This window comes from Boleophthalmus pectinirostris, unplaced genomic scaffold (assembly GCF_026225935.1).
Source record: "Boleophthalmus pectinirostris isolate CB_2022bp ecotype Guang Dong unplaced genomic scaffold, ASM2622593v1 HiC_scaffold_16, whole genome shotgun sequence".
NCBI lineage: Eukaryota > Metazoa > Chordata > Actinopteri > Gobiiformes > Gobiidae > Boleophthalmus > Boleophthalmus pectinirostris.
This window is the reverse complement of record NW_026571095.1, coordinates 33,986,331-34,013,383: the sequence shown is the minus strand read 5'-3', so window position 1 is coordinate 34,013,383 and position 27,053 is coordinate 33,986,331. Positions and strand designations below refer to the sequence as shown.

At 43.3% G+C, this 27,053-nt stretch overlaps 1 protein-coding gene across 1 annotated transcript in view; it reads right to left on the bottom strand.

Moving 5' to 3' along the window:
- LOC110173591 (solute carrier organic anion transporter family member 5A1-like) overlaps nucleotides 1–16,131 on the bottom strand; it is a 47,901-nt gene extending 31,770 nt beyond the window's left edge. Inside the window, exons 1-2 of the mRNA XM_055151394.1 lie at nucleotides 15,871–16,131; nucleotides 12,485–13,854 (exon numbers count right to left, since the gene is read on the bottom strand). Of these exons, the coding sequence (XP_055007369.1) occupies nucleotides 12,485–13,841 (1,357 nt within the window). The 5' untranslated portion in view covers nucleotides 13,842–13,854; nucleotides 15,871–16,131. The remainder of the gene's footprint in view (nucleotides 1–12,484; nucleotides 13,855–15,870) is intronic.
- Nucleotides 16,132–27,053: the final 10,922 nt, after the last annotated feature.

The following is a 27,053-nucleotide window of genomic DNA, read 5'->3' as shown; positions in this document are numbered from 1 at the left end:
TATATTAAAAGTCCTTTACTTTGCCGCTCTTTTAACCCTGTTAGAGCACCTGCACTGTTGTTTTTTACTCTTTTAAGACCCAGTGAATCTCTCTACCTTTTTTTCAACTGTACTATGGTAATTTACAGTACAATGCAGTATTATCCAGTACAATACAGTTAAAACAGGGAACAACATAAAACATGATCCTTCCATTTCAGTGCAGAGTACATGACAAAATAACTGTTATTAAGCACTTTTAAATCTGAATTCTTTCTATTCTGACCATAATCATTTAAAGACATTTAACACCAAAGACATTTAAAAAGGAAACATGAGCATTTCTACAACTCTTATACAAATATATTACAACTTTTTAAGTACAGTTTAGAGTAAAAATCATATAAACTGCAAAAATCTAAGCTGTACTTGGTTCTTTGGTTTAAAGACTTGAAATGACTTGAAGCTCAAAGCAGACGACTTGGACTTGACTTGGACTTATGGACCAGTGACTCGAGACTCGACTTGGACTTATGGACTGGACCAGTGACTCGAGACTCGACTTGGACTTGACTTGGACTTATGGACCAGTGACTCGAGACTCAACTTGGACTTGGACTTGACCTGGAGACTTTGACTTGGGACTTGAGGTCAAAGACTTGAGACTTACTTGAGACTTGCAAAACAACGCCTTGGTCCCACCTCTGCTGCTTTAAGACTTTTTGTTCAAAAGCGTGGAGCCCGTGTGCGTCTGAACAGAATGACAGAGCACTGAATGACTGAGTATTGTTTGTGTTGTGTCATGAAGACGTGACCCTGTGGCCCCACATGGCTGACATGTCTGACATGTCTGAGCTCTGGCCCTCAGAATGCCCCGCGCACGTCCACAGAGGAGCCATTGTCCCGCACACAGAGCCACACTGGGCCGCGGAGTCCTTCAGGCACAGTGCAAATGTAGGCTAATGCAACACAACAGGGGCAGGGTAATTCTGCACCAGCTCACAGACACTGGTGCATGGTCACGTGCTGCTATAACGACACATTTCTGACATTTAGACATTGACGTGTAATTGTCGGAGTAGCGGCATGAACATTATTTTTCAAGCTTCCCAATACTCTGACATTTTTTCATTTTCATTGTCGAACTTTTATTTTTCGAACAATCCGCTTTTCCGAAATAAATTATATTAAGGTGATATCCTATCATCAGAGCTGCAGCCTGCCATCAGGGCGCCCTACACACAGATGGAGAGGGGGAGGGATCTGTGCCAGCACCAGAGAGGAGCAGGCGGTGATTCCGGAGACGCCTGTGACGAACATTCGTTTTTGCGAGGATTCATGTGGTGCCCCCGCAAACACCTACATACACACCTAACTAACTATCTAACTATAGGTAACATGCTACCTACCTACTCGGGTTGGGCAGTATCCAAATTTTTATACTATTAAACTTTCTCAGGATTTAACCGGAGCATATGTTTACATTACAGTATTACCAAAATGTTTTAGTACGACTTTAATAAGCTACGAAGCCACACTGCTGTACAGTCTATGCGTATGACCTGAAGATTTATAATCTCTATAAAGTTTCACATGAACCATCTCCAACACGACACACACACACACAGAACAGACTCACCATTAGCAGCACATCCTCTGTCAGAGAAAGAACACTCCACAGAAAGAAAATTCCACTGAGTCGTGTCCTTTAGTCTGACAGAAGCTGAAACACATCAGCACACAAAGAGCGAGCGGTTTTTAGCAGAGCTTTATAGTTTATGCACATGAGCCATGTGGTTTTAAGATTTGTTTCTGTAAAATCTCAACAAATGTGGCCTGAAGCCAAAATGCTGCCAAACTGCAGAAGTACTAGTATTTTTTATTATTTTTTTGGACCAACTCACTTGCGGCCGGACTTGCCGTCTTGTCTTGGTCTCTCTTATGAGCGTCATGTGGCAACAGAACAAAACTAATCAAACGTCATCTCCCCACGCAGTTAAAAAAAACATTATAGACACTGTTAGTTTTAAATCATGATAACATTAAATTGAAAATACAACCACACATTCATTTGTGCTGAGCAAACAAACTTAGGTATCAACAAATTATAATATTATATCAGGTCCTTATGCGCTGCAGATTTTTTAAATGACAATAATGAAACTGATACCGTTGCTTCTGTTTGAGACCGCGGGACAACGTAATACCGTATTAACACCCAATCCTACTACCTAATAAATCCATCTGCTGCATTTAGCTCCATGGGCAGCATCCTAAATATGCACAGAGACTAGAGCATGGAAACATGACCAAAGTCCGACGGGCTTGGGTCGGACACGGACACATCAGTGCGTCAGTTGTTTCCTGTCAGTAAAACCACTCGCTCTGAGACTCTTAATTGTTCAAAGATCAGAGCACTGCACTTCTAGTTTAGATACAAGTCAAAACTGTGTCATTATTATTTGTCAAATGCGGTATAATACTTTAAGATACATGATTTTTAAAGCACTTTTTATGACACCAAAAAGAGTCGGGGCTGTTGGGAAAAAAAATACTAAAAAGTGTCGGAAAACCGGGATGTCTAAATACAGGGATGTCGTAATACCGGGTTGTCTAAAGGTTAGGATGTCGGAATGAAGGGATGTCGGAATAAACGGCGAAAACCCTGGTTGTGTATTACGTGCCCGGAGACAGGGACGCTCACAGACGCGGCTGTAATGTGGAATACTGAGAGGAACGCTGTTTTGCTCCATAAAAAGAGCTGAGCTGTGATGACTGACAAAGGAGGTCACTGTGTCAGACGGAGTGTGACAATTACTGTGAAAAGAAAGTTGGAAAATGTCACAAAAAAGTGAAATCCCTTCATCACATTTGTTCATTTGGGCCACATAATGCCACACACTCAGTTGGTTAAATAAGATCCATATACAGAAGAAAAGAAATTAAATAATGCTCAGTAAAGCATCTATGAGTGTCCAAAAAAGCAGTACAGAGCTCCTGCAGGTTTCGTCACGTAATCCCAGCATGCACCTGGATTTCAGCAGCTAATCAAGGTATTCATTAATTAGGTTATGAATGTCTTTTAACATCAATATTTTTTTTCTTGATTTGGTTTAATATGAATGATTCAACCATAGTCTCATAATGATTCAAAACTGTAAAAATGTTATGAAAATGGTAAAAAAAAAAAAAGCATTAATGAGGCGAGCCTCAAGTCACTGAGCTTCAAGTCCAAGTCGAGCCTCAAGTCACTGAGCTTCAAGTCCATGTCGAGTCCCAAGTCACTGAGCTTCAAGTCCAAGTCGAGTCCCAAGTCACTGAGCTTCAAGTCCAAGTCAAGTCCCAAGTTACTGAGCTTCAAGTCCAAGTCGAGTCCCAGATCATTGAGCTTCAAGTCCAAATCGAGTCCCAAATTACTGAGCTTCAAGTCCAAGTCGAGGTCCAAGTCATTGAGCTTCAAGTCCAAGTCGAGTTCCAAATTACTGAGTTTCAAGTCCAAGTTGAATTCCAAATTACTGAGCTTCAAGTCCAAGTCGAGTCCCAAGTCTTAGTTTATTTTATCAAGTCAAGTCTCGAGTCCTAAAAATAGTCGACTCGAGTCCAAGTCACGACTTGCAAGTCCCAACTTCTGGTTTGAAGTGAATGATCCCAAATGCTTTTTGCGTAACACTGTTAAAATTATAGAAAATAAAATCAGAAACTAAAGTTAAATCAGTTATTTTTGTGTGTTTATTACATTTACATGAGTGATTTAGCTGCTATGTCGCTACAACATGTGCGCATTAGTCACACATCGTACATCATATTTTCACTATTTCAAGAATTACTCATCATTTAAACTGTCAGTATCAGTAAACGTATATGCATAGGGTTTATAATTAAGTTAAGTGAGGACTAACTTTGGCCCACTGCAAATTAAATAACCAGATAAGTAGAATAATTATATAACTCAATAATTAGGTAAGACTTTGGTGTGTGTTTACGTGCACTAAAGAAGTCTGACCTTCAAAAACACCTGGTGACAAGACGACCCGCATAACATTTTTGTCTCTAATGCCAAAGATTGCCGTACGGTTTGTGCTTACGGCTAAGACGGAAAATGAGGCAGTGGGGCCATTCAGAGCCTCCCTCATATGAGCGTGACTGAGCACAAAGAGCTTAAGCGCACTGGCAGCCTCTTACGCCGCTTTGGCCTCCCGTACGTTACGATGCTGTAATGATACGACCAGCCCACAGAAGGTCACAGAAGGCAGCGCTCAGAGTGGCCGCTCGCTCTCTCTTTTCTGTGAGCTGAGAGCGTGTGGTCAAGAGGAGATGCTCAGTGCAAGTTTGAGTTAAAATACAACATCTGCGAGTCCAGCAATCACCTGAGCAAAGATGAAACAGTCCAGTACATGAGAGTTAGCTATAGAATGTTCTTTGATCTAGTTTTTCTTGGGAAGATATGAAACACAAATACATGCATCACGAATTTCGGACTTCCGATCATCGCTCAATGCATACTGGGAAGGGTTCCTCCAAAAAGTGAGCGTCAAACCTGTGGGATGCGTCTATTGACAAAGTCGATCTTTTCAAGTCTTTTGAACCATATCGCTTTTGTTTCTGGTTCTGATATTGTCATATTTTAGTTTTGGGATTCAGACATCGTAATTGTGTGGTTGTTTGACGTCCTAACAGCGGAAAACGGCTCGAGAAACGGGCTTCTGAAGTTTAAAGACTCCATAAATGCAAAAGGGAATCAGATGTGTGTGACTGCAAACCTCTGTTCAAACTGTTTCTCTTCACAACAGAATTGAAAAATAGTGAAAGGTGAAGGCGATGGGCAGGATTGATCCACAGGAAGAACCAAAAAGGAAACATTTGACGGCCTAAGAAATCATCCCGAGTTTGCAGTGAACATTTTGTATGTGGAGCGACAACAAAGCGAGAGGTACAGAAGACAAACAGACTGAGCTGCACTTTCTTGATCTTGTGGTTTTACAGCAACATCACGTCTTGGTCTCTTTGCAGTGGAAGGTGTTTCTTGGTGAACAGTTGGTGCCTTTCGCTTTGGTGTTGACTTTTTAAATTCGTAACCGAGGTTGAGTGAGGGATCAGGATTTTGCTTTGATGGCGCTCCACATACAAAATGTTCACTGCAAACTCGGGATGATTTCTTAGTCAAATGTTTCCTTTTTGGTCCTTCCTGTGGATCAATCCTGCCCATCGCCTTCACCTTTCACTATTTTTCTATTCCGTTGGGAAGGGAAAATGTTTGAACAGAGGTTTGTAGTCACACACATCTGATTCACTTTTGCATTTATGGAGTTCGCAAACACATTTCTCGAGCCGTTCTCCGCTGTTAGGATCCAACAACCACACAATTACGATGTCCAAATCCCAAAACTAAAATATGACAATATCAGAACCAGAAACAAAAGTGATATGGTTCAAAAGACTTGAAAAGAAGTCCAAAATTCAGGATGCGTGTATTAGTTCTAAGCTGTTTTATTGACAACTTTTCTCTAAATGGTAGCTCATAGGGATGTAACAATAACTGAAATATTGTGATATCGTATCGTCAATTGGGCTGTCACAATATATTTATTTACAAAATCCTTTGCTCAAATGCATGGTTTTATAGTACCAATAGAAAAAACATCTGGAACTACATATCCCATGATTCACTTCAGTGCAGACAACATGAATATATGTGTTTTTACTTGAATTCTTGGGATTATGACAGAAATAATTCACATCAAAATCTCGTCATGGGATTTTAAAAGCAAACTAGAAAAGCACTCAGAGAGCGCAGACCTCTTTCCTTTGGAATGTGAAAGAGGATCCCATTGTCCATCCCTGAGTCAAATTTCATGGGGTTTGGTCAATAATTAACCGAGATATTGAGAAACAAAATTTTTGGCCCCATTTACCACAATGTTAACTAAAAATTTCAAAGTGATCCAGAATCCAGGATTTCTTCCGGATCAGCCCCAAAATGAAATCAGTTCTTCCTTTTCACATTTCCAACAAATCCTGAAAATTTCATCAAAATCGGTCCATAACTTTTTGAGTTATGTTGCTAACAGACAAACAAACAAACAAACAAACAGACAAACGCCGGCAAAAACATAACCTCCTTGGCGGAGGTAATTATAACAGCTTCTCCAAAATATCGTGATAATATCGTACTGAGAGATTTGGATATTGTTACAACCCTTCCAGGTATATACACTTAGACTCTTAAGTGCTCGTATATCCGTCCTGCAGTCTTTATTTTCATCTCTGTGTGTTTTGGAGACACCGTGTATAAATAGTTTCCAACATAGTCACGGATCAATAAAGTTCTAAGTCAAACCATTGCTCCTGGACTGTCAGATATTATCCTGCTAATAACAATAATGCATTAGTCTTATATTGCACTTTTCCAGACACTCGGATAGATTTACTGTTTTGTGCATTATTCTTTGACCCCACGCTCGGAAGTGCCCCGGGGCAGATCGACAGAAATAAGACCAACGCCTACTAGGGTCGTCAAAAGTATTGAAAATTAGACACTAATCAAGACTAAAACTAATATCAACACTCATTTGAGCAGGTATCAATGCTAAAAAATATTCACAGGACAAAAATGAACGTTTCCTGAATCACTTTAGAATGATCTTGAGCTGTATCAGAACAAGTATAAGAGCAGAAAGACTCGTATACGCCCGTGGACCTACCTGACTGAGGGATTATATAAAAATATAAAGCCGCATGGGAATAGAAAAGAAAAGTACTGAGATTTAATGTTGAAAATCACATTCTATTGTCTAAAGAAAAAGTGTTTTGTTATTATAATTGCAGTATCGGAATCAGTATTAATTATCACCGTTGGGCAACTTACTTAAAAACTGTAATGCGCTATTTAAGTAAAATCAGTGAGCGAAGATGCCGGACTTGTATATTGCACTGTATATGGACAGAACCAGGACTAAAACCAGGTCTAAACCAGGTCTAAACCAGGTCTAAACCAGGACTAAAACCAGGTCTAAACCAGAACTGAACCAGATCTAAAACTAGAACTAGACCAGGACCAAATCAGGACTAATCTTGGACTAGGACTTGGAATCTAGTTCCGCCCCTGAGAGAACCCTGAGCCCGTAGAGCAGGGTGTCCTCAAAGCATGATTGGACGTCAGCTGCTCTTTGCCCCGTGGAGCGTGGAGTTCTGCGCCGGTCCTTTCACCCGTGGTCACCCAACGGTCTACACGGGCGCACCTCCATGTCCGTCCCGACATTTGGAACCGTAACGATGGCGTTTCACCGCTGCTGATATCGCCGTGTTATTAGCGAATTTGTAAGAAGAAAAAACAAAAAACCCACTACTTTAACCCAGGTTAAAAAAGCATCGTGACGCACATTACTGACATTTGTACCCAGTAAAATATTAACTTTTTTTTCCCCCTGTAATGCCACATTATTGCCTTACATCAAAAAGCAACACATTACAGTAATTTGTTACTTTTATAACACGTTACTCTCAGCACTGTTAAATCTATTCCTTATTATTAAAATGGAGTTTGAAATTGCAGTATCATAACAACACTACCACCAACACTCGCACACACCTGGTATTCATACTAAGCACTGTGGGTGTAGTGCCTTGCCTAAGGACACAACAAGGTACTGACGCCCCATTGTAGCACCTGGTATAGGCTCTGTTCACGCTTACAGCTACTTTTACACAGAGAATCTCTGCTCTTTGCATTGAGAAACAAATATTTCCCTCCCTCTGTTTTCCAAAATAACATCGTGCACACAGCATCGTTTTCAAAAAAGTTGTTGTTTACATCGACCCACATAAATACGCCATTGAGCTCCGTTATAACTACACCGAGCCTGCATTAGATTCAAATTTGAAGAATTTATTTAATTACAGTTGTAAGTATTACTCAAAAACACCGTGAAAGACGTGCATTACTGAGCGGGCTCGCCTCTCCACAGATCTGTTAAAGAAATGGTAAAATCACTGAGCCTCATTGGTCTCTGGTCGTTGATATGAAACATGAGCTGTCTGTGCAAATGTAAACACATGAAAAGTGTTTCAGAAGAAATGCGACTGCTGCTCTGAATGTTTCCATCATTATCATCAGAAAAAAAGGAAAACACTGGTCACACTTTTGGTTCGTCGGTTCCTAAAACTCCCTTTATCTCGCTTTACACACAAACGCCAAATCATAGTTTTCCAGAATCTTCACTCTAGCCGGAGTTTTTTGAAAGATTCATTTTCAGAGGCAAATTAGCTGTTTGCGTGTAAAGGAAAGGTACAAACGAAGGGAAATGTCTCAGTTTTTAAAAATATCCATGTACGCGTAAACGGGGCCTACAAAAAACAGTAACACATCAACCAGGAAGAAAGATGTGATGACAACTTCCGGTGTAGTTCGCGACACTGGGCTCGCCGACCGACTGTGATCAAACCCACAGAAGTAAACGTGATCAGCGGTAAAATTAATTTCCTGAACATCTTGAATTTGGCGCCTCATCTCTTCTAATCCCATGTACCCAGTTCGCTCAGAGTTTGTGCGTCAGTGTGGAAATTATAAAAACTGAGGTACATTTGGAACTGTTGATGAGCCGAACATAACGGAACACTACAATGACTACAATGTAGATGAAGAAAACTGGGTCATTTTCTCATTTTTCCTACATTTTGTCAGCGCGAACAGAGCCCGCTGGAAGTTGTAATCGCATGTTTCCAAACGTCTTCCCGGTTTGTGACGTAAGCGTGACTAGAGCCTGCTCCGGGAGTTGCAGTGTCACTGGTTCACGCGGTCCACATAAACCGTATTCCCTGAGCGTTCCGTGGCAGGAGGAATGCCTAAGCCTCTCCGCCGTGGCAGTTTCATAACCCGCTCCTTTGTTGGATTAGGATCTTGAAACTATTGCAGGCCAGTGGGGCGAGGAGGCCACAGGGTTGGTTTGGCTGAGCTCATGTAGGCCACAGAGAGAGAAGCACCTCCAGCCCAGAAGCACCAGCCACTCACTGGTACATTCAATTATTAATAAATCACTGTCTGCTTTCCATTCAGATTATGGGAGATTTACTAAAAAAGCAATTCTTGGCTCTTGGAAACATGCACCAAAACCAGGGCTGCCAAAATGTTTTATTTGGAGGGAAATAACCAAGGGCGTAGGTTTGGTCTCAGCTTTGGTGTGGACATTATCAGCTAAACCCTCCCTTCGACACTTTACTTTTTCCTTTTTTCAAATTTTAAGAACATTTTGGGCTCTTGTGCAACGGAAAAACATTCCAGATAACAAAAAAAAAAAACATTAGCCCATAAAATTCTTGCTCTCAAAATAAATAATACAACTGCTGCGTTACTGGGATCTTGGGGATTGAATAAGTGAGAGGTGGTTTCATTTTTCAGTTCGCAAAATGTATTATTCAGCAGATAACGGCGATGTAGAAGTTTGTAGCAGATTTCCCTTTGCTTGTTGGCAATGAGATATTTGTAAAGTCATGTCCAAACATTTTTCCATGGAAAATTGTCAGTAGAGTCCGGCTGCTAACACACGGATCTATTAAAATAACTGGGCCACTACATCCAGTTGTGGTCACTGACTGGTACTACAGCGAAAAAAAAACCCTGGGCTGAAAAATATTGGAATAAATTAATATTTTTGTTTAATTAAAATAAAATGGCAAATACTGATAGGGAATATTTTGTCTTCCCCAAATATTTGTTGTGATTGTGACTGGAGGCGCTTCAGGTCCATACCAGCCAAATCCAACAGATTTAGGGATACCAATACCAAACAAATCGAATTAGGGAGTGTTTCTTTCCTAAAGCTGTCACCGTACTAAACTCAAGTTTGCACTGAGAACTGTTAATTTGTGTGTGTGCGCTTTGAAGGAGCAGCTCTGCATCTCATTATATTGTGTATAATGTCAATAAAGACTTTCTATTCTATTTCTGTTCTATTCTATACCCCTAAAACTCTCTGTAGTTAGCAGAGAAGAAGTACTCTCAAAACACGATGCACAGAAATGAAATAAAGACTTCAAGACAGATGTAAGAGCACTTAGAGTCTAAGTGTTTCCTATTCTGAAGGAGACATCTCAGCCAATAACAGCTTTATGCGACTGTACGAACAAAGCCCTGAGTGTGTAAGGCAAGAACAACGGTGTAACATGGTTGAAATCTCATTAAAGCAATTTGGTATTTTTAACAGAACTAAATGATCCGGGCTCTCGTGTATCAACTTTTTGGAGTTTGTGATCTATAAATACACAGACTACTTAGCATGAAAATGAGGAGCTGAGATTCTGTGACGTACTGAGGGCACACCGCCAGCTCGGGCTTTGTCATCTGAGGTATAATGCTCCCTACAACAAAAGCAGAGCCAGACGGGACAGGACAGGACTAGACAACGTTATCACAGTGTGTTCAGGAGTCATGTTTCTGCGCCCGTACCGATGTAAATAAACTTATCCTGTGTTAGAACTAGGGATGTAACGATATCCAAATCTCTCGGTACGATATTATCACGATATGCATCTCACGGTACGATATTTATTGCGATATTTTAGAGAGGCTGATATAATTATAGTTAGGGTGACCAAATGTCCGTTTTTCCCCGGACATGTCAGTTTTTTTTACCTGTTACCAGTTCTAACCTGTCCTGGGTGTCTGGGTTTTTTTTCTACATGTGTTGAACTGATCAGACTTTTAGGGCTAAATATGAAATGTTAATTCTGGGATTATAGTTTTTTTTTTAACATTCAAAATCCCGTCACTGCATTTACTGTCGTCTCTTTTCAACAAAAAGGCGCAGACGTTCGGAAATAATCATAACAGCCTCATGAGAACTTAACAGAACGCTGGAGTTGCGTGAAAGAGATGCTAAAATTCCATGACTTTTCCAGGATTTCCATGACCGTGGGAACCCTGGCATGCATGCTGCTAATGAAACTACTGCACTCGTGGGTATTGCACAGATTCTTACTGCGAACCGTGAGGAGAGTTTGAATAGGGCCCAGGAGAGAACGCTAAAATATTCAAACATGCATGGATGACTCTAAAAACTCTTCAGACATGTTTTTGATGAGGGAACAGTGTTATAACATGGTAGAAACCGTTTTGCATTATAACCCCTATTTAATACCGTATTTTTCGGATTATAAATTGCACTTTTTTTCATGGTTTGGGTGTTTCCTGTGACTTATATATTAAAATTTTCTCACTGAAGCGTCGAGAGGCTCTAGTCTTGTGTGTCAGTATCTGCTGCTCCTGTTCCTCCTGTACCACTGTCACTTCACTCTACTGTGCAAAAAGGGCCTCTGTCCTGCTGCGTGTAGTGAAATATTCAGCTGAAAATGGTAATCGAGCAGCCGAAAGAAAGTTTAGAGTGAAAGAGAAGCTTGTGACACTGGGAGGATGCACCATGAAACTTTCCTGAAGTCACTGGATGGATGGACAAAGTCTGGACTTCAGTGACACCGAAACCATCCTGTCGGGATTCAGAAAGACCCGAATAATTCTAACTGGAACTGACGCTGAGTCTGACGACAGCGACACAGAAGAGGAAGCAGCGCGCTCTGTTTACCTCCGGAGGTCGAGGCCGAGTTGTTCAGAAGTGACACCGAGGATGAAGAATTGAATGGATTTAGTGATTTGGAGTGAGATGGAGAGTTTGTTAAACTTGTTCTGTTCTGTTGTTTATGTTATAGTTTATCTGAAGAACTGTTCATATGTAACGTTAACAGTCTGTTGTTCTCTCTTCTATTATTATTACTAGAACTTGACTTTCAAGATAAAATGCCGGTTCCTGGTCTCTGATTTTATAAAATAAATTTCCTCCAAAAAGTGCAACATATACTGTATTTTCCGGGCTATTAGTCGCTCTGGATTATAAGCTACACTGTCATTAAATGGTCTACTTTCAAACTTTTTTCACAAATAAACCGCACCGGACTTTAAAGGAAACACAACAGTGTGATGGGTGAGTGGTTTTGTTTGTTTGGTGCGTTCACGGTGACTCTGGGCTTTGTTCAGTTGTGGCGTGTAGGGAGGGTGCTGTCTGGGACCAACGGATTGTCGGCGTGTTCGCGGTGACTCAGTTGTTCAGTTGTGTCTAGAAGTGGCACATTGCGCTCACTTTTTCGGTTCGTTCCTCCGTTCCGTTCCTCGTCGGCGTGGAGTGATGAGTGTGTCTGTGGGTGTTTTTCGCTGTGCGGTCGCTGTCTGCTCCGTGTGTGTTTGCGTGCACTGCGGGTGGTGCGGCTTTGTATTTTACTGAAGTCGTGTTGGGACACCCGAGCGGTTTCGTGTGTAGGTCGTTTTTTGATGGGGTTAGAGACTAATGAGTGCGTCTAATAGCCTGGAAAATACAGTATATATTTTCTTCTTCATTACCAATTTTTTGGCTGGTGCGATGTATAGTCTAAAACATACGGTAATAATTCCACGTAATTTTTCTAAATAATACTTCTGTGTGTGTGTTTGGCATAAGTGTGAGGTGTGAAAGTGCGTCATTACCCAGGTAAAGCGACGCGTTCTCCTTCTTGACGTTGTCGTCCAGGTAGGTGGGTCCCAGCGTGTAGATGGGGGTGGAGCCCATGCCCACCAGGATCTGCGCCACGATAAACAGCCCCACGTACAGGTTATGCTCGTTCCCCTCCTGCTCCCGCGGACAGGACGTAATGTCCACGTGGTCCCGCCCGCTGCTGTTGCTGTTCAAACACAGCCCCTCGTTGGCCAGCGACGAGTTCACTTCTTGTATCTGGTAGGGCGGCGAAATAAAGTGAGGTAACGAAAAGAGAGCGGCGCCGACCGCGATGAAAACCCCGCCCACGGCCAGCCATCGAGGACGCTGCCCCCGCCCGCCGAAGTAGCTGATGAAGACCACCACCAGGAGGCTGCCGATGTCGAAGCAGCTGACCAGCAGTCCGGACTCGGAGCTGCGGAGGCTGTAGCGCTTCTCGATGGTGGTGATGACGGAGCTGAGGTAGCCCGACACCATCAGGGACTGGATGAAGGTCAGGTAGCACATGCAGAAGAGGAAGCAGCGCGAGTCCTGCAGGATCGCCCACAAGAGCTTCCTGCTGGGGAGTTTGATCCAGGAGAACTTGGAGCGCAGAGAACCCGCCGCCGCTCTCCTCCCCCCCGTGTGCATCTGCGAGTTTTCCATGTACGAGCTGGAGCGGTTCAAGGCGGACTTCCCTGGTTGGGGGGCGTAGCGCGAGTCTGCGGTTTTCGGGGCGATTTGGAGGAACTTGGCGCACTCTTCCGTCTGCAGCAAAGCCGATCCCGTCAGCAGGCTCTCCTCGTGGGGGGCTCTCTCTGTCAGCAGGCCGTCCTCACTCGCCGGTCTCTCCGTCAGCAGGCTCTCCTTACATTGTTCGCGCTCATTTAGTAGGTTCTCCCTGAGGGGTACTCTCTCAGTCAGCAGGCTTTCCTTAAGGGGCACTCTCTCGTTAAGTAGGTTCTTTTTTTGAGGTACTCTCTCGGTCAGTAGGCTCTGAGTCAGCATGCTCTCCTCATTGGGCACTCTCTCGGGCAGCAGCCTCTCCTCGTGGGGCGCTCTCTGGGTCAGCAGGCTCTCCTTACATTGCTCTCTCTCATCATTCAGCAGGTTCTTCTTGTGGGGTACCCTCTCGTTCAGCGAGTTCTTCTTGTGGAGTTCTCGCTCAGACCGTGGGCTCTCCTCCCGTGGCGCCTTCTTGGTCAGCAGGCTCTCCTTACATTGCTCTCTTTTGGTCAGCGGTCTCTCCTTGTGGGGTACTCTCTCGGTGAGGATGGGCAAACTCTTGGATTTAAAGCTGGGCTCCTCTGGCTCGCTGGAGACGTCAGTGTTGAGGGACTCTGACAGCTCGGCGTCCTTGGTACTGGCCATTGTTTTTTGATTTCTGTGATGAAAAAGTAAAACGACACTTTAGACACTTGACTGTAATATCAAGTTTTAATTAGAATTAAAAGGGACAAAACACAGACTCAAACATGGCTGGATAAAGTTAGCACGCACAGGAAGTTTCATTGAATGGTTCATGAGGGTTTGGTTCCCCCATAAAGCTGATAATTTACATCATGTAAATGAATTCTTAAGATTAAGGTTCTCCTCCACACTGGTGCCTAGAAGTAATTTGCATTTTTAAAAAATGGTTAAAAGTCAGAGGCTTGCACTTTGTATAGCAGCCGTTTTCAAAACCAAAATCATATGGATGATGGATAGATAGACAGTGTTGGGCAAGTTATTTCAAAACTGTAATGTGTTATTTATGACTTGTTACTGTCATTTCAAAGTGATTCATTACATTACAATATTACTGTATTTAAAATGTAAAACATTACTCAACTACTGCAGCACTTTAAAGTGACTCTCACCAAAATAACTGGAAATGTGGATTAGGTGATCTAAATGTTGCTCATGACACTCGATTAGTTCATCACACATCCAGTGGACAGGGTTCCCACTCTTTTCACTGACAAAATTTCAAAACTTTCCATGACTTTTTCTTGACCTAAGGTGACCATGACTTTAAAGGCACCTACATGTGTAGAATTGATCAGACTTTTAGGGCTAAATATGAAATGTTAACTCTTTCCACTCACCTTATGGTTTGGGATTATAGTTTTTTAACATTAAAAATCCTGTCAGTGCATTTATTGTCGTCTCTTTTCAACAAAAGTCGCAGATGTTCGGACATAATCATAATAGAACTTAACAGAACGCTGTAGTTGTGTGAAAGAGATACTAAAATCCCATGACTTTTCCTGGCCTGTAAAATGACATTTTCAATTTCCATGACTTTTCCAGGACTTCCTTGACCGTGGGAACCCTGAGTGGAAGATGATGTGATGATTTCAGTAAATTTGTGTGAGGAAAAGCAAAAAAAAACACCACTTCATTCTAGGTTAAAAATGCATTATAACACATGTGACTGACATTTGTATTGAGTAAAATATGACCTTTTCTTTCTGTCATCCCTTACATTACTGTGTTACAGCAGAAAGCAACGCATTACAGTAATTCGTTCCTTTTGTAACACGTTACTCCCAAACACTGGTGATAGATATAAATATAATGGATGTAACAATAACGGAAATATCGTGATATCGTATCGTCAAAGTTCTCACAATAATATCGTGGACCGTCACAATATATCAAATTACAAGTCTCTTTGCTTAAATGAAGAGTTATGGTGCAGTAATAACTAAAAAAAAACCAGAGTGAACTACACAGGCCATGATCCTTTGCTCCATTTCAGTGCAGACTACAAGAAGAAATAACAGTTCTAACACTTGGATTAAGTCTTGTCAAGGCATTTAAAGAGGAAAAAGACGCATATTAACAGTTTTGTTTAACCTCCACAAAATATCACAATAAATATCGTACGGTGAGATGTATATCGTGAAAATATCGTACAGAGACATTTGGATATTGTTACATCTCTAATCGTGAGCTTTCCCACAATATCGCAATAAATATCGTACCGTGAGGTTCATACCGTGATGATATCGTATCGTGAGACTTGGATATCGTTACACCCCTAATAGATATAGATATAGATATAGATATAGATATAGATAATAGGACCACCTTTTGCATCACTTTGACAATGTCGAGGTAAGAACTTGATTGTGACCATCTAAACCAGATTAAGAAACAAACGGAATCACGAAATTGAGTCATTTGACCCAGGAAGGGCAGGAATAATAACCAGAAAACCTAGAAGTACTCAACCAGGACTGAACCAGGATTACACTCCGCTGGAATAATGGCCCATAACTGTGACTGAACCAGGTCCAAATGCCAGTAAGGAGTAATCCCGGAGCCATCAGGACACAAAGGTGACCACGAAACGGATGAAGGGCACGGTGAGGAGCTCTGAGGACAAACAAAAGCCATCACAGATAATACTCACCGCTGGTCCACGATCAGCCCGGGGGTTTGTTTATCTGCGGCGCACGCTCCTCGCTGTGGTCCGGTGCGGTCCGGATGTGGAGGCCTGTCTGCCGCAGCACATCACTCTGCGCGGGGAGCTTCGGCGGAGTGAACGGGGCTCGCTGCTGACTCCCCACCGCTGCTCGCCAAACACATCCCAGGCGCCCAATGTCACTGCCTACCGCCGCGCTACACCGTCCACCGTCCACAGCTCCACCTCCGCGCCAAGGACATGCCCTCCTCCCGCCGCAGCCACCGACCTCCAGCACGGACGCGCACCGCCTCCGCCGCGCGTCCGACCATGGGAGTCACAGAGCAGGTGATGGAGGAGAGAGCCGCGGGTGCCGGAGAAGAGCCGGGGGGGGGAGCCAGGGAGAGCCGCCTGGGGGCCGGGGGGGAGAGCGCGGGGACGGCTGCCGCAGTGCTTCGACGCTCTGCCGCTCTTTAACAACAACACGTCAAGTTGCACCAAACACGGGAAGCGCGAGCCGGCATTTCAGATTAAAATAGTGACTTTAGACTTTAAAATGGAAAAGCATAAAGAACCAGAAGATTTTAGACCATCACATGGGAATTACTGGAGCCACCCGTCCTCTCCAAACACGCACACGGCTCTTTGTGTCTTTAACTTTACGCGGACGGTCGTTCCGCGCACAGATGTATGAACCTGCCGCCCACTGCTGTCTGTATGTTGTCAAAAGAGAAATACACTTCTGTTCGAGCCTATAAAGTAGAAGGAAAAACCATGTAAATACTAGTAACTCGCTCAATGTCACTCACGTCCAAACACAGACAGTCAGGACCGCTGCCCTTTCAAAATAAAAGCGCTGTGCCATGACCGCACTTGCATCCTTGGTCCAAAGAAAACAATGGCCTGTTAGATCCCAGACTGACAGAAGCAGAGGACGGTCCAGGGCTCCCTCTGTGCTGCACTTTCACTCTGGATTGGATTATCTGCAATAGGCCTATATCATGTTCCAGAACAAAAAATATAGAGAAGAACGATATTGGGGGAAAAATTAATGTATTAAAGTTATTATTAAAGTTAATAAAGATACCGTATGTACCAGAACAGCTTGGAGCCTGGTCTTCTGTGTTGAATCTCTGAATTTGTGGTGAACGCTTTGCCCTCCCAGTCTGTGTTGATTTCTGTAGCAAGAGACAACATAAAAGATGCATAAAACATGTCTGTGCGCCACTGCCCAGTGTAGAGCTGCAGCCCACCGGCAGAGGGCGCCGGAGAGCAGGGCTCAGGCTCCACTCAGATCAGGAGTGTCAAACTCAAATTCACAGAGGACCAAAATTAAAAACTGGGACTAAGTCGTGGGTCAAAATAAATATTTATTTAAAAATTTCAACAACATCTGCATGTTTTCTCTTCTTTTGAGATGTGTACAGTAATGTTAAACTTTTTTTTTTTTATTTATTTTTAAAATAAGATACATGTTTAATAATAGTTTTACTTATACATTGAATCCAGAACAAGCAAAATATAAAATAATAATAAAAAAATTGAATAAATAATGTCTCTATAGATGGACTGAATTGAATACTGCACTGAATACTGCGTTACTAACTGGTCACTGACAAGCATGACAACCTTAAAAAATAATAGAATCACTTTAAAGGTATTTGACAGGAAATCTTTATCTTTTCATCACTGTCTCATACTTCAGAAATATAATATCTTAAGTTTTGGAAATTTTCAAAAATGTAAACTCGCCTGCTCAGTCTATAAGGTCTTAAATGACCTCGCTCCAACACCTCTGGGTGAGTTCATTAAACCCAAGTCCAGCTCTAGTGGTCGGGGAACAAGAGCCTCTACCAGAGACGACTGTGCAAAACCTTATAGACGCACAACTTTCAGTCAGCAGGTGTGATCAGTCAAAGGCACAGAAATCTGGAACAACATCCCAGCTGCAATAAAAGACTCCACCACATTCAGAATATTTAAAACTAATCTGAAATGACGGCTTAAGAGAAACCAGATCTGTGATGACCAATGTTCTGCTCCTGTGTAAATGTCAGTGTTGTGTGTCATGATTGTGTCTTATTGTGCTGTTTCTACCATGTTTATCTATTGTGTGATGTGTCTTATGTCTCTGTGTCTCTGACCTGCCAAGGACTACAGATGGCAAGTACCTTCGGGCTGATTCTGGCGTATTTACAAGTATATGTTCATGAATATGCATTGTCCCTTTAAAAGAAATACAACTGCAACTACAAAAAAAAAAAAAAAAAAAAAAAAAAAAGGATATACAGACGTGTAAACTTGCTGTACTTTCTACAGTCATTTTTACAACAGCTTCTTTTTTTCACATATGACATGTCATAACTGTAGATTGCAATGCATTGTGGGACAGGAAGTCATTACAGTCAGTAAGAGTTTTTTTTTTTTTTTTTTTTTTTTTTTTTTTACAACATTCTGCTGTAAATTACAGTTAGTTTGTACTTTACTGTAGATGGGAAGATATGACATGTAAATGTTATGATATGAGATGACTGTCACATCCCAGCAGTAGTCCTGGTGTAGTCCTGGTTTACTCTTGGTTTAGTCCTAGTTTAGTCCTGGTTTAGTCCTGGTTTAGTTCTGTGTAGTCCTGGTTTAGTCCTGGTTTAATCATTGTTTAGTCCTGGTTTAGTCCTGGTTAAGTCCAGGTTTAGTCCTGGTTTAATCCTGTTTTAATCCTGGTGTAGCCCTGGTTTAGTCCTGGTTTAGTCCTGGTTTATCAAATCAAATCATCAAATCAAACTTTATTTATAAAGCACTTTTCATACAAAATGCAACACAAAGTGCTTTACAGTGATTAAAAACAGTCCCGCATTTCCAACCACCCAACCACCCACCCACCAACCCAACCCCCGCACCCCCAACCCCACATAGTCAAACAACCCAAACACACACTCACATACACACAATCATGCACACACACAACACACACACACACACACACACACTCACACGCTAAAATACATAACCGGACACAATAAAATGTGAGGCTGAATACAGGCGAACCAGTTGAGAAAGCACCATCAGAGGAGCCGTCTGCACCGGGAGCAGAGAGACGTCCACCACCACCAGGAACCACCACAGGGTCCAGGGGAGAGATGAAGCCCAGGCACCTGAGGCCCAAGCACCATCCCTCCACCAGGAGCCCACATGACAGACCCAGCAGCCACAGCTGACCTCCACTCCCGATGCAGAGGGCTCCTACAAAGGAAACACTGGAAATCCTAAAAAATATGCCTAAGATAAATAAATATAGTAAAATGTGTACAATAAAAACAAGTAAAAGTATAAGATTTCAATCAAAAGCTAAGCTAAAAAGGTGGGTCTTGAGCCTACTCTTAAAAACATGAACGTTCTCTGCAGCCCTGAGCTCCTCCGGCTGCAGTTCCATAGACGAGGGCCATAGTGCTGAAAAGACGCCTCTCCGTGAGTGTGTGTCCTGACTTTGGGAATGACCAGGAGCCTGCTGCCGGAGGAGCGCAGGGTCCGCGAGGGTTCGTAAGGTAAAAGCAGTTCTGAAAGATAAGAGGGCCCAAGACCATTAAGACATTTAAAAACCAGTAAAAGAACTTTAAAATCGATCCTGAAACACACAGGGAGCCAATGCAGTGATTTTAAAAAACCGGTGTAATGTGGTCCCGCCTCTGGTCCTCGTCAGGACACGTGCTGCTGAATTTTGTAATAATTGCAAACCTGAAATACTCTTTTTGGGAAGACCAGAGAGCAGGGCATTACAGTAGTCTATTCGACTGGTGATAAAAGCATGCATCAGCGTCTCGGTGTTGGCCAGAGAGAGAATGGGGCGGACTCTGGCTATGTTTTTTAGGTGATAAAAATTTTTTTTGTGATGTTCTTAATGTGTGGGATAAAAGTTAGCTCAGAGTCAAGAATGACGCCCAGGTTTTTCACTAGAGGAGATGGGTTAAAGGACTGTGTTTGGAATTTGGGTAAAAGTTTCTCTCTCTGGGCCTCAGGACCAATGACTAAAACCTCAGTTTTTGTCCTGGTTAAGCTGGAGGAAGTTTTTCTGCCATCCAGGACTTAATTTCTAGAATGCAGTTAAAAAGGGCATCCATTGGTCTGGTGTCATCAGGAGACATGGAGATGTAAAGCTGCGTATCATCTGCGTAGCTGTGGAAGTTGATTCCATGTCTCCTGATGACACCACCAAGCGGGAGCATGTACAAGTTAAAAAGCACAGGGCCTAAAATGGAGCCCTGGGGCACACCACATGTGATTTTATGGACCCTGGAGGAGCATGTGTCTACACTCACCATAAATGTTCTGTCTGTGAGGTAGGATGTGAACCATCTGTGAACAGCACCTGAGAGGCCAAGGTCTTTTAGGCGAGTTAAAAGAATAGTGTGGTCTACTGTGTCAAAGGCAGCGCTCAGATCCAGTAGAACCAATACGGTTACCTTTTGTGAATCATAATTTAATCTAAAATCATTTAAAATCTTTGCCAGGGCGGTCTCGGTGCTGTGGTTCACCCTAAAACCAGACTGAAATTTTTCCAAGATGTTGTGATCGTCTAAGAAATTATTTAGTTGGATAAAAACGAGTTTTTTCTAAAATTTTGCTTAAAAATGGTAGGTTAGACACTGGTCGGTAGTTGTTAAAAATCATTAAAATCTAAATTGCTCTTCTTCAGCAGGGGCCTCACCACCGCTGCTTTGAAGGCAGAGGGAAAGACCCCCGTCTGAAGAGAGCAATTCATCATGGTTAAAAGCTCATCCCTAAAAGATCCATAAAATGACTTAAAAAATGGAGTGGGAATTGGATCTAAAAGACATGTGGTGGGCCTCACTGAGGAGAAAACTTTGTCAAGCATCTCAGCATTAACCAGGACAAAACTGTCCAGTGTTTCCTCTGGTCTAGACAAACACTCAGATGTACTAAAAACAGAGTTTTGACAAGATAAAATATCACATCTGATAGTGTTTATCTTACCCGTGAAGTGGTCTGCAAACTGCTCACAGAGAGAGTCAGTGGGTGTTAAGTAAAATGTGCTAAAATCAGGGTTTAAAATGTTGTTAATGGTTGAGAAGAGGACCTTAGGATTATTCTTGTGATTGGTGATTATTGTGGAAAAGTAATGGTTTCTTGCGTTTCTTATTGCGTTGTTGTATGTACGTTGTTGATCACTGAATAATTGGTAGTTTATTGTAGTTTTGTTTTTTCTCCATCTCCGTTCTGCCCTCCTGCACTCTCTCTTGAATTTTGTCAGCTCTTCAGTTCTCCATGGAGGTTTTATTTTGGTTATGCTTTTAGTTTTTAGTGGAGCAACCAGATCCAGAGCTGACCGTAGTTTACTGTTAAAATAGTCGGTGATAAAATCGCAAGGGGCAGGTAAAACCATTGGGGGATTTTTATCTAAAACTTCGATAAAATTTGCAGCCACTTCAGGGGTCAGACGGCGCTTCCTCACAGTTCTCACAGAGGTCTCACGTTGTATAAAACCAGTGATGTTAAAAAACACGCAGTAGTGGTCAGACACAGCCAGGTCAACAACAGAGGACACACTAGTGGTCAGGCCATAGGTGATGACCAGATCCAGAGTGTGTCCTCTGTTGTGAGTTGGCTGTGTGACGTGCTGAGTAAAATCCATGTAATTAAGAACATTTAAAAATTCATTTGAAACAGGATCTAAAAGATTATCTATGTGCAAATTAAAATCACCGGTTATAATAATCATATTAAAAGAATTGTGTAAAATAGATAAAAACTCAGAAAACTCATTGATAAAACTATTGCATGTCTTTGGTGGTCTGTAAACCGTGACACATAAAATCTGAGGGTTGCTAAAAACAATTGAGTGATGTTCAAAACTTGTAAAATTGTTCAATAAAATAGGTTTGGTGGCCAAAGTGTTTGTGCATATAGAAGCAGTGCCACCTCCCCTTTTACCGTTCCTGGTCGAAAAAGCAAAGTTAAAAGTGTTTGGTGAGGCCTCTGTGAGAACAACTGGTGCATCTGTACCCAGCCATGTTTCTGTTAAAAAGAAGCAGTCAAGTTTGTGTTCTAAAATCAGGTCATTAACAATAAAAGACTTGTTCAGCAGAGAGCGGACATTTAAAAGGGCCATGTTTAAGGTTATTGGGGACTGAGAAACTACAGGAATTTGTGGTGGATGTGCTTTTTGAAGGGATCTGAGATTATTGATGTTGGCAGTAGTTTTATGAGAAGATTTATGCTGATGCCGCTCTCTGCTGATAATAACGGGAATGAACTGTCCTTGATTATATTGTCATGCTTCTGCTAGTGTGAGTTCGATATTACATGAGAGGAGACGGGATCCGGGGATGTTGGGGTGTAGTCTGTCCTTTTTAAAAAGTTCAGGTCTCTTAAAAAATGTGATAAAATTGTCCACATAGGGGATTTTATTGTCTCTACAGTATCTTTTGAGCCAAATGTGTAATGCTCTCAGGCGGCTGAACTTCTCATCTCCAAGACGAGGTGGTACAAAGGGTCCAGAGATGACACACTGTTTGTCCAAACTGTGGATTGTGGTGATGAGAATTTTGAAGTTGTCCTTAAGTAATTCTGACTGCTGCAGTTTGAGATCATTAGTTCCGATATGAATAACTAGTTGATACTGTGGGGTGATGACGTATGATGGTCGGGGCGGAGTCTATGATGTCCTTCACGAGAGCACCTGGGTGACAGGAGGTGTGGCCTCTGTTTACTCTCACGTGCCGGACCATGGAGGAGCCGAGAACCAGCACGGACGGGTCTGGCCCGGACGCCGGGGCCGAGGGCACCGCAGAGATGTGAGCCGAGCTCCACGAGGCAGCACGGTCAGGAGCGAGACCATCTCCTCGCTCACGTCGAGCGCTCGGGCTCGACATGCGCGAGGAGGGAACGGAGGCCCCTCTCGGCGCACGCGAAGCGGTCGGGACACGCGCACGCAGAGAGGGGGCTGCGGGTCCCCCCCCCTCACGCCGAGTCGTCGGAACCGGCGTACGCGAGGCGGAACCTCCAGCAGAGCCTCCGGGCGGCACCGGGGCCGCAGGGAAAGACTTGGGCAGCAGTGGAGACTCACTCTCTTGGAGGTTACCCAAGGCTGGTGGCGACACGGTCATGGTCATGCCCCGCGCACCGGGACGATCTGATGGTGGAGCCGGGGTGAAGTGCAGCTGGCCCTTGTAGGTTTGGGGCAGCGGGGGAAAATCCTCATGGTCCAAGACATTGAATTTATTTGCCAAAGATGTGGAGGAGCAAGACTGCCGGTTTGCTCGCTTACCTCGGTGTCCGGAGCGATTACGGGGTAGAACAGTCCAGGGATCGGACCGCACTGGAGTAGAGCTCATCGGGGCTTTAGGTCTAGCCCCACGCTGAAGCCAGTAGTGATCACCTGTACCAGTTGGGACGCCAGGGTCGGGCGGTGATGGCTGGTGCTCAGGGGCGTCTCCGGAGTAGTGTTCGGTGTCAGCTAGCTGGGCGCTGTTGGCGGTGGCACGGGTCTTGCCCAGGACGATGTTCTGATCGCTCTCCAGTCGACTTTCAAACACGGATATACGTTGTTCCAACTCAACGATCCTTTGACTGAGGACGTGGCAGCTGTCACAGCTGGATATAAAGGTGAGTGGGTGCATGGCTCACCTATAGCCACGCAGCCGGCTTGTGGGCTACCGGTGCGATATCGCTATTTGGCTTTTCAGGTAATTTCGGAATCAGGTTGGAGCCAAAGTCGATAAGTGCCTCGATGTTTCTTATCCTCCTCTCGAAAGATGTCTTAATTATTGGTTAGAAAACTATTTGTTGGGAGTCGATCGAACTAGTGCAAACAGACGCCGACGCATGCGCACATGTCAAAGTGAACATTGTTCTGGTTTAATCCTGTGTAGTCCTGGTGTAGCTCTGGTGTAGTCCTGGTTTAGTCCTGGTTTAGTCCTGGTGTAGCCCTGGTTTAGTCCTAGTTTAGTCCTGGTTTAGTCCTGGTGTAGTCCTGGTTTAGTCCTGGTTTAGTCCTGGTGTAGCCCTGGTTTAGTCCTAGTTTAGTCCTGTTTTAGTCCTGTTAGTCCTGGTTTAGTCCTGTTTAGTCCTGGTGTAGTCCTGGTGTAGTCCTGGTGTAGTCCTGGTTTAGTCCAGGTTTAGTCCTGGTTTAATCCTGTTTTAGTCCTGGTGTAGTCCTGGTTTAGTCCTGGTGTAGCTCTGGTGTAGTCCTGGTTTAGTCCAGGTTTAGTCCTGGTTTAATCCTGTTTTAGTCCTGGTGTAGTCCTGGTTTAGTCCTGGTGTAGCTCTGGTGTAGTCCTGGTTTAGTCCAGGTTTAGTCCTGGTTTAATCCTGTTTTAGTCCTGGTGTAGCCCTGGTTTAGTCCTAGTTTAGTCCTGGTTTAGTTCTGGTGTAGTCCTGGTTTAGTCCTGGTGTAGTCCTGGTTTAGTTGTGAAAGCAAAATGACAATAAAATGAGGCAGACTTGTATTTCGTGATCAGAGCCTGGTTTATGGTTCATGAAGTGCGTTGCCCTTATCAATCTGTAAGGAAAAATAATAATAACTGAGGTTTATCGAAGACTCTTAAGCCCTAAGAAAGTTCTAATCTCACACTTCTCCACACAATCTCCTTTTTACTGTTCTTTTTTGATTTGAACTGGTCGTCTGGTGGGGACACGGTCGTAGCCCTGCCTCTCTTCTGCGTGAGGGAGGAGTCATCGCGGCTCCAGCTCCACTCACACGAACAGAAGGAGGACAAGGCCAAACGGAGAGCATGGTCTCAACCTGCTGCACCAACATGGACCAGAGGAGGAACCAGAGGAGGAACCGGAGGAGGCGCAGGCGAAGGAACCAAGCCAGAGGTCTGTGCTAAAAAAAAAAAACCCAACAACTTCATATTACACTTTGATTTATTTTGTAAAATAATTTCGTGAACATTTTTCTGTTCTGTTTAATCATCGTGTTAAATCATCTCGTCGACTGTGGGAAAAAAGAAAACACAATAGGTGATCTTAAATGATTTTCAAAAGTACGGTGTGTGATTCGGGAGGTCACGTGGAAAATATTTGGAACATTCTCGATGAAACTTTTATGCCGTACTGTGGAATATTATCGCCAAAAAAAAGATGAGGAGCATTTTTAGAGCAAAAAATTCACCAAAATGAAACAAACAAACTAAAAACTGGGAAAAAAAAGAAAAGCGTTTATGTTTCCAATCCATTTTTTGGCTTAAAACGTACAAACTGTGGCTTACGGAATGTTTAAAAAGTGAAAACTTCATAAATAAAACATCAAATAATGTGGGTTTGGATCTAATAATCTAAAAAAAAAGAAAATAATCAAAACAAAAGAGTCAAATCTAGTTTAGACTAATGCTTTTGTTATCAGTTCGTGCAGTTTGAGAGCAGTTCTAGACCCGTGCTTTGACTTTGTCTCGGGGCAGTTGTCCTTTTTCTGTCGTGAGGAAGAGGAGGAGGACGTGTGTGTGAAAGCTGTGACAGACTGAAGCTCAGCGGGACCCACCACTTTAAACAACAGCCGTAATCACAGGCTCTTATGTGGATTAAACAATAGATCCATAATCCTAAAAGCCCCAGCAATTATCCCGCGAGCAGCCCGGAGTGTCCAGCGTGTGTCCAGTTGTGTGTCTTATGCAGCCTGTGGTCCAATGTGTGTCCATCATGTCCACAGTCCAGCCTCTGTCCAACCTGTACGTGTCCAAAGAGCATTTAGGCATGATTCTTTTGCTCTAAGGTTGATCAAGACAGTAGATAATGAAGGATAACTATTCTGCAGCTCAGGGACAATGTTAAATAAATTGTATATGGTCTGTGTTCTTACAAATTACAAGGATGCCACCTCTTTTAATGTAAATAAAATGTTCACCCTACAAATGGCTTCAACCTGAAAATCCTGAAAATGATGTGGCAGGCTTGTCCATTTTGCCATTTTGTGCATGTTTGACAACGTTGTGGGACTCTCCCAATGAAACGATGGATGGTGTCTTGTGGGATGTCCTCCCAGTTCTGAGTAAGAGCATCACTGAGCTCCTGTAGAGTCTGAGGAGCAACCTGGCAGTGTCTGATGGACCCAAACATAATGTCCCAGAGGTGTTCTATCGGGTTTAAATCCGGTGATAGTGAGGACCATTCAGTCGTATCAGTTCCTTCATCCTCCAGGTTCTGCCTGGAGACTCTGTCCACGTGAGGCCAGGCATTGTCATGTATCAGGAGGAAACCAGGACCTACTGCACCAGTGCAGGGTCTGACAATGAGTTTCAGGATTTCATCCTGATACCTAATGGCGTCAGACAGGCATTTTTTTCTAGCTGGTAAAGGTCTGTGCATCCCTCCATGGATCTGCCTCCCCAGAACATCACTGACCCACCACCAAACTGTTCATGCTGAACCAGCAGTGTTTCTCCTCGTCTTCTCCAGACTCTTCCACGTCTGTCACAGGAGCTCAGGGTGAAGCTGCTCTCATCTGTGAAAAAGCACAGGGCACCAGTGGTGAACTTGCCAATTCTGGTGTGGTCTAGCAACATCAGTGGATCTCCACGGTGCCAGGCAGTGAGCACAGCGACCACTACAGGACATGGCGCCCTCAAGCCTCCCTCATGAAGTCTGTTTCTGATTGTTTGGGCAAAGACATTTACACCAGTGTCCTGCTGGAGGTCGTTCTGTACGACACAGGCAGAGCTCAACCTGTTCCTTTTGCACAGAGGAGCAAATATGGGTCCTGCTGATGGGTTGAGGACCTTCTATGGCCCTGTCCAGCTCTTCAAGAGGAACTGCCTGTCTCCTGAAATCTCCTCCATGTTCTGGAGATTGTGCTGAGAGACACATCCTGGAGAAGTTGGACAATCTGAGTAACTTCTGTTGGGTTAAAGAATGCTCTCATACTCCCAGTAATGATAATCACTCCAGTCAAAGCAGCACAAGTGGAAAACCAGCCAAACAAAACCAAGAGAGAGAAACTCTGGTGTTAAATATGACACAATTATATAACTGTACATGTAAAAATAAAAACAAAAAATATACCTTGTACCTGTGTCAGTTTGAAAGTCACCTGCTTAAATGTAAACCATAAAACAACAGGGAAAGAGTGTTTGTAACTGTATTTTTTATATGCTTCCAGCCAGCAGCAGTTTCAAAGCGATGGACTTTTCGGGACCACACAGGTTTGAAACTCCACTTTTGACCAAGGCACATCCTCCTTT